This window comes from Brassica oleracea, chromosome C3, assembly GCF_000695525.1.
Source record: "Brassica oleracea var. oleracea cultivar TO1000 chromosome C3, BOL, whole genome shotgun sequence".
NCBI classification, from domain to species: domain Eukaryota; kingdom Viridiplantae; phylum Streptophyta; class Magnoliopsida; order Brassicales; family Brassicaceae; genus Brassica; species Brassica oleracea.
The window spans coordinates 63,272,914-63,281,391 of NC_027750.1; the positions used below are offsets into that span (position 1 = coordinate 63,272,914).

At 31.3% G+C, this 8,478-nt stretch overlaps 1 protein-coding gene across 1 annotated transcript; it reads left to right on the forward strand.

Annotated features, from left to right (window-relative positions):
* Positions 1–5,060: 5,060 nt before the first annotated feature.
* Positions 5,061–8,177, forward strand: LOC106335741 (probable serine/threonine-protein kinase At1g54610). Its single transcript, XM_013774340.1, has 6 exons — positions 5,061–5,841; positions 5,923–6,525; positions 6,793–7,020; positions 7,092–7,192; positions 7,280–7,751; positions 7,821–8,177. Exons 1-6 carry the CDS (start codon positions 5,485–5,487, stop codon positions 8,037–8,039), a joined length of 1,980 nt encoding a protein of 659 aa, XP_013629794.1. The 5' UTR covers positions 5,061–5,484; the 3' UTR covers positions 8,040–8,177.
* The last annotated feature ends 301 nt before the right edge of the window (positions 8,178–8,478 follow it).

Here is an 8,478-nt window from a genome sequence, read left to right on the forward strand (position 1 = left end):
ACCTCATGTACCAACAGCAACAACATTCTTTCATCCGCATATATACCTTCGCTTCTGGCTCTATCAATTACTCCACTAAAATGATATAATAAATTGAATGAAATACTATTTTTAGGTCATATTCTATTAGAAAGGTATTAGGTTTGGAAGAAATGAATGATGCATATGTGTTTTATTTATTCCACCTCTTTTTCACGTGCACACGCACTCAAGGAAAATATGGTCAAGTTTGCTCAAATTATCCCATCCGCCGGTTACCATTGTTGCATGGTTATATTCTTCATTGCTAACCCTCTTATGTATATACAACCAATTCACCCATATAAAATTAACTAAATATATATCTAAAAATAATTTCTTATTTATAAAGCTAATTTTGTTAGAAGTATTCACATTTAATTTAAAAATACCAAAACAAATATGCCAAATTATCATCATAGTTAAATATTTTCAATAATCATAAATTTTCCTAACAACGAAATCTATCAGAATAAATTAGAGATACATATCAAATAAGAGAAACAAAAAAAATAAAAATAAAAAGAGCTAACATGAAATATATGTCAATTCTTTGAAAATTAACTCAGTAAAACTTATAAAAGTTATACTCTAAAGTATTTACAGACATACAAATAGCTTATACATCAAAATAAAAAAAAGCTAATATCAAAATAATTGAATTAAGAAACTAAACAAAAAGGTAAATTAAAATTTATTATATAATTTTTATTTATATTGGTCTCGACTATTAAAATCATCTCAATTTATAATACGTTACATAAATTTATTATAAGCAAATAAATAATGGTTGATTTTGATTAATTTTTTTCCTACAGTGTCAATTTATTTTTTGGCTTACAACAAGTAAATTGTTTTATTAAAAATAAAGGATGGTAAAATTAATCTACTTATATAAGACACATATTGTTAATTAGACTGTTTTATACGTTTTAAACTGTCTTTTACCAATCAAAGGAATTAATATATTTATTTACCCATAAACAATTAAAGTTTTAAGAACACTGCTCTATTATGTTTTGACACCAATGTTTTAAATTATTTTAACTTAAATATTTATAGAAACTAATCAAATAGGCTATTATCAAGCAAACCTAAAGATTATTATAATCTACAAGATTGTTTTTTTGAAAATAAGGTCATAACCATTGAATCAAGTATATGGTGACTCTTAAAATTCTCTAATCCAATTCACCAATAAAAAAATATAGGAGTCATTCTTATGAAAATTTAATAACGAAATTAACTTAATATATAAAATTAAAGATGATTTCACACGGTTCCATCAAATAATGATATTTAAAGAACAATGCTAATAAAGTATATGATAACATAAAATTCTAAAGAGGGTGACCAAATAATTTAGTTGAAATTTCTAATAATATTTAAAATTATTACTGACATTAAATCGTAATATAAGCGACAACAGATACAACAAATATGAAAAATATTCAATATATATTTATCTATTGGCGACTACATCATATAAGAATATTAATTAATAAACCAAAACACTGAAATTTTGAAAAATCTCTAACATTCAGGAAAATAATATCTATGAACTAATAGAATATTATAGTCCCGTCTTTGTTAATTTATATTGTAATCATATCAAGTAGAAGATAGATCTAATAGATTTTATATATTATTGTTTTAATTGATAAAATATTAATTCACATTATTTAAATTATATATTTTTATTTTCGCTTTCTTATGTCTAACATGAATGTTTAATAGTATTTATATTTCAACACAATATTTATTATGATTAAAATTAAATTTGAATGTATACTATTAGATATACGTTCGAAAGAATTAAATAAGAGTATCACTAGTACATATATGCACATAATTAATATATATTAATCATACATCAATTTTAAATGTTTTTCAAATGTAAAAAATGTTAAACATTGCGCAGATAAATTAATCTTTCAGCCATTCAAATACAAATGAAAAGTATAATAAACACATTTTTAACAGTGTAGTAACAGTTAATACACTCTGAACAATATATATATTTTACAAACTTACAACTGATAAACAGTATAAATATTTTTATAAACACAATTTATACATGATGAAATTCTAATTTTACCACAAACTTGATACCACTTTTCAAATTTACCTTTATAAATGTTTATATTTTTTTTATAAAAACTAAATTAACTCTCCTAAATCATTTATAAATGTTTAAAATTATTTATAGAAATTTATAAACGCAAGCCCACTCCATAAATACTAAACTTTAAACAATAATCACTAAATACTAAATCCAAATGTTAAAGCATTTTGATTGAATTTTTTTTGAAAACTGGTATTCAATTAGTAGTATTTCAACTAATTTCTCTTTATACTTTTACACATACAACAAAGAGATATCAAATAATATTTATTTAAAGGGCATAATTTTATTAAAACATAAATGGAATAAAAATAAATTTTGTTATGAATACATTTTCTTATATAAATCAACTATATTTATTATTTTAAAATTATTATAAAATGGAAATAATTTATTAGTATAGATTTGTAGAAAATATACTTTATATAAAGAAACTTGAGTCAAATAAACAAAGAAAAGTATTAAACGAATCATAACCAATGTTTTTAAAACAGGACTGGAAGCTGAACTCGATAATGTTTTGGATCACGGTTTAATATGGTTACCGGGTCAAACATGGTCTAATAATCTGGTTTAATATATTTTAGTATATAAATTTAAAAAAATATAAGTGAATATGAAACATAATTAATATATAAATAAATTTAAAACATTAAACATTGTAAATATAAATTAATTTTATGTTTATATGGATGGTTTATAGATTGTTGATAGTTATAATGATTTTTATCAGTTTAATAACTCTAAGATCTAATCCGGCTACGTGATCGGTCCATTGTCAAACCAATTATAAGATCCAATCTAGCTATGTAATCGATTTATGGTCGAATCCGGTTCAACCATCAGGTCGGTCTCTTAAAAACACCGATCATAATGAGGTTCAGCAAGGTGGGCATTATAAATGATCTCTTTTATAATTTATTTAAATTAACTAAAAATCAGTTGTGGCAGCTACCTACAGCCGCCCATGCAAAAGGGGGTCAATCAATCATACAATTCTACATCTGGATGCTAGTAGAAAATACAAACATGACAAATTCTGTCAAATAAAATAATTTGAGTGCAATTGAATCATTTGTATCGTTGATGTATGAATTGATTGGATGTGGTTGTACTGGTACATTTAACTTCTTCCGTTTTATAATAGTTGATATTTTGTAATATTACACAAAGATTAAAAAAATTACATTTGCCTAGAAATATATTTTAAAGATATAATTTTAAAATCAGTTAACCAATTATAAAAAAAAAACTGTAAAATCTAATTAGTTGAACAATTTCTAATAAAGTTAAAGTTAACTTTAAAATCTCAAAACTTCGTGTAAATTGAAAGAAAACAAAATTTCTAAACATCATCTATATTGAAAGGGAGGGAGTAGCAGTTACCGGTTCTCTAAACTGATACACGTGATCGTTCTGTGAAAGGATGGGCCCAAATAAGTTGTATTGTCTCAAATGGAGAAGACAAGCCCATTAAACACGGTTGTAAGTGTATCGTGTGGATAAACTCCAATCCCAATTATAGACAAACGAACCGACGCTGACGATGATTGATGTTTTTTTTTTTGAAAAAAACGATGATTGGTTTTTTTTTTATTATGATGATTGATGTTTCTAAATCTTTTCAACATTTTCCATTAATCAATTTGTCATATACCATTAGTTTTTATTTCAAATAAAATATTCGTAATCCGATGTTATATAAAAAGTGATAGCACCAATTTCTAATGATGAGTAGTTGGAACATTGATGCACATAATGGTGAGATTAGTTGACCATCGATTGCAATTACTCCATCCGATTCAATATAGATGATGTTTTAGAAGGTTTGTTTTGTTTCAATTTACATGAAGTTTTGAAATTTTAAGAAAGTTTTGAAATTTTAAGAAAGTTTTGAGATTTTAATGTTAACTTTAACTTTATTGTAAACTGTTCAACAAATTAGATTTTACGGTCTTTTTTATAATTGGTTAACTGATTTTAAATTATATCTTTAAAATATTTTTCTAGAAAAATGTAATTTTCTTAATCTTTGTATACTATTACAAAACATCAAAGTATTACGAAACAGGGGGAATATTGTTTATATTAAAATTTAGAACACTGTAAGGACCAGAAAGATAGAATGGTACAAAAAGACTAACGTATTTCGTCCCAAGACGACCCCGCTTTTACTTCCTGACGACGCATAACTTTCAACACTCTTACACGTGAAGCATTCTCCCTTATAAATTTCAAACTATATATTTACTTGATTTACTTTAAGCAATTAAGCTACTCAATTTAGTGAGTATTTTATAAACGCTAAACAACAAAGTTTTCGTTTGGTTGTCTTTATGTAAGCGTTCTCTTTAATATAGTAAGATTTAATTATCTGTTTGAAGTTTCCGAAAATGCTTTGACTTTGATGTTAGAAGTTAATTGCTTTGGTTTTTCAAAAAAAAAAATAAAGAAGTTAATTGTTTTGGTTTGTTCTGCTATATTGCTTTTCTACAGAAATTGTTCCTAAAACAGTATGGTAGGTAGAGAATCAATAGTTGATGTTGTTAAAAGAGGATCTAACAACTAAAGTATATGAACACACATTTAAGAAAAATACAAACTACTAAAGTTTTATGTGTCAATCAAAATATATGGTGTGTGTTTGCATTCATCTTTTAAGTGTACAGATCCATAAGAAAAGGTAACCTGTTGTTAATTATCAGAAGAAAATTTGATTAATTTTCTGATTATGACTATTTAAGTGTCAAAGAGCGTGTGTATTTCCAAACTATTTTTGTATAGTTTATGACATTTTCATATTTACTGTTTTCAATTTCAGCATCTTATAAACTTATGATATTTTTACTTTATAAAGTGAAAATCTTTACCGAATTATTATTTTATTTATTTTAAAAGTTTCTCTGAATTCACCTTCTGCTTCAACACACATGCCGTCTCTCAGAAATCTCTCAGATCCATTCCTCTCTCAATCAGCCAGCCACTGTTAAACCCTTTTGATTTCTCTCTCTCTTTGTTTATAAAGTTTTCAACTTTACATGAGTCCTTTCCCTCTCTCTCTCTCTCTCTCTCTCTCTCTACAATCTCCTGATAAAGGTAGTTGCTTTATGCAGACAAGTTCTTGGGTCTTGAGATTCCTGGGCTCTATGTTCTCCACTCTAATGATAAATGCCTGAAACCCTCTTCTTGATCTGGGCACATGTTGCAAATTGAGGAGAAAAAATCATTCCTTTCTTTCTGGGTTGCAGTGTTCTCATAGTTCTAGGGTTCCTTTAGGAGTGATGAATCTTTAAAGGAGGCAACTTTTGATTATAGTATTCAATTTTGGGTAAAATTGAGAGATGGGTTGTGTTTGGTGTAAGCCCTCTGCTATAGAAGACAGTCCAAAGGAGAGGCTTTCAAGCAAACCCTCTTCCGAGTATAGAGTTACAAGACCAGTTGGTTCTTCTAGAAGAGAAGAGTCTGTTAGGACAAAGGAACGTTCTGATGTTGTTAGTGTAGTAAGACCAGTGTTGAGTAACAGTAGTAGAAGAGAGAAGAAGTTAGGGAATGTTGCAACTCCAGAGTTTCCAATAGCAAAAGCAGCTGAAGGAGAGTATGTAGCTGCAGGCTGGCCTCCATGGTTGGCCTCTGTAGCTGGAGAAGCTATCAAAGGATGGGTTCCACGCCGTGCTGATTCCTTCGAGAAGCTGGACAAAGTAATCTTCTTTCTTCTATTGACATGTTTCCAAATATAGAAACATATCTCTAATGTAATGGTTTTGACTTGGCTTTTGCAGATAGGTCAGGGTACTTATAGTAATGTGTATAGAGCTAGAGACCTGAATCAGAAGAAGATTGTGGCATTGAAGAAAGTAAGGTTTGATAACTTAGAGCCTGAGAGCGTTCGTTTTATGGCAAGAGAGATCCAGATACTGCGCCATCTTGATCATCCCAACATCATTAAGCTAGAAGGCTTAGTGACATCAAGAATGTCCTGCAGCTTATACCTCGTCTTCGAGTACATGGAACATGATCTAGCCGGACTAGCCTCGCATCCCGCAGTTAAATTTTCCGAATCGCAGGTTAAATGCTACCTGCAGCAATTGTTAAGTGGACTAGACCATTGTCACAGCCGCGGCGTGCTTCACAGGGATATAAAAGGATCAAACCTTCTGATAGATAACAGTGGAGTTTTGAAGATTGCTGACTTTGGCTTAGCTAGCTTCTTTGATCCTCGTCAGACACAGCCTTTGACTAGCCGTGTTGTGACTCTTTGGTACCGCCCGCCTGAGCTTTTGCTCGGAGCTACTCGGTATGGAGCAGCTGTTGATTTGTGGAGTACTGGTTGCATTCTCGCTGAGCTGTATGCAGGCAAGCCTATCATGCCTGGTAGAACCGAGGTAGTTTTGCAGTTTTTTTGTCTGAATCTCTTTTAAGTGTTTCCTCTAAATATTGGTTTAGGCAGCAAATCCGGTTTAACAAGATGATTTTTCTAAATCGAACTTTTTAAAGAAATCGGTCTAGACGTTCAAAAAATCGGTCTAAAACAATAGTTCTCTATAAAACGCCTAACCGCCGCCTAGCTAAACATCGGTTTTCTCTTATATGGTGAGACTAATTTGATTCTTTTTGAAATGACTCTTGGGGATGCTTATGGTGTTTAACAGGTTGAACAGTTGCACAAGATTTTCAAGCTATGTGGCTCACCTTCCGAGGAGTATTGGGTTAAATCAAGGTTGCCTCATGCAACCATTTTCAAGCCTACACAGCCTTATAAACGCGTAGTTGATGAAACATTCAAGGAGTTTCCTCAGCCAGCTTTAGCCCTTCTTGAGACTCTTCTTTCAGTCAATCCCGACGACCGTGGAACCGCCACTTCAGCCCTCCACAGTGAGGTAATTGGCACCCTCAAACTCTTTGTTCTTATGCTTCTTTTACATAACTCCTTGTCAATGCTTTTGTTCAGTTCTTTTCCACAAGACCTCTTCCGTGTGATCCTTCAAGCTTACCTAAATATCCTCCCAGCAAAGAGCTTGATGCGAGGATGCGTGATGAAGAAAGTAGAAGGTCTGTCATCATCTCTACTCTCTGCAAGCTATTATACTAAATCACTAGTAGTACTCTTCTTGAATCTTTCTTGCTGTGTGTGTGTAGACAAGGTGGAGGAAACAGGGAGCAAAGACACCAAGAAAGGAGAGGAACTAAGGAATCTCGAGCCATCCCTGCCCCTGAAGCAAACGCAGAGCTGGTTACATCAATGCAGAAAAGGCAGAGCCAGTCTAGTACTAATAGAAGCAGAAGCGAGAAGTTTAATCCACATCCTGAAGAAGTTGCATCTGGTTTCCCAATCGATCCACCAAGGCCATCATCACAAGCATCTGAACCAAACAGAGAATCTCAGGGCAACATTGTTCTTCCTCCTCACAAGAGAGCTTCACATTCAGGTCCTCTGACGCGTAGATCAGCTTCTGCAAAGGGTAGAAGGACGTACCAAGATCCTCAGAAAGTCTCATTACAACAAGAGACTTGCAGAGGAATGACTAGGCTTCCAGGCTCCTTCAATGAAGTCTCTGAAGAAGCAAACCAAGAAGAGAATGGTAGAAGCAACAAGAAAGACCCAATTCTTGTAAGTCCTCCAAAATGTCATCCTTTCTATTTTTAGTAACTACCAAACCAACTTTTCTTGTGGTTGCAGTTGGGTTATGGATCAAAAGGGCATAAGATTCATTATTCAGGACCTTTGGTGGTTCCATCAGGAAACATGGATCAGGTGTTGAAAGACCATGACCGGCATATCCAAGAAGCTGTGAGAAGAGCAAGAATCGATAAGGCTAGAGTTAGGAAACATCAAGCTGAAGAAGATTCGGGCCAACAAGTATCGACCAATCATCCTTCGTCTGTTTCTAGCCGTTGACTATCTCAGAGGCAAGAGAGCTTATGATCAAACCAAAAACTTATCTGCCTAAAACTTTTTAACACGTCCTATTTTGAGTGAAAATAATGTACTTTTATTTATTCAAGATTATATATCATAGAATCAAATATTCAAATCTTGTCACATCTCTTGGTTCCATGTATTACATTATTATAAGAGGTGTGTAGACAGGTTATGTATTATAATTTTAGAAATCAGAAAATCCATTAAAATTACCTTATTTATTTGAATTATTTAAAAATATTATCAACTTTTTACTTGTGAATCTAAACATCTTAGCAAGAACAATGCACATAATCGCCATCGGACTGCTCTGGCATTATGAGTTGTTGCACCCTTCTTTATGTGCATAAAACGTTTAGTTAAAGAGCTTCTTTCACAACTTTACTGACATATACTCTGGTTCGGTTGTTCAAAG

What these genes read in the sequence shown, in the direction of transcription:
- LOC106335741 (XM_013774340.1), top strand. Translation starts at nt 5,485, where the DNA reads ATGGGTTGTGTTTGGTGTAAGCCCTCTGCTATAGAAGACAGTCCAAAG. An exon ending in CGTGATGAAGAAAGTAGAAG is followed by an intron (nt 7,193 to 7,279) that starts GTCTGTCATCAT and finishes GTGTGTGTGTAG; the next exon opens with ACAAGGTGGAGGAAACAGGG. An exon ending in ACAAGAAAGACCCAATTCTT is followed by an intron (nt 7,752 to 7,820) that starts GTAAGTCCTCCA and finishes TTGTGGTTGCAG; the next exon opens with TTGGGTTATGGATCAAAAGG.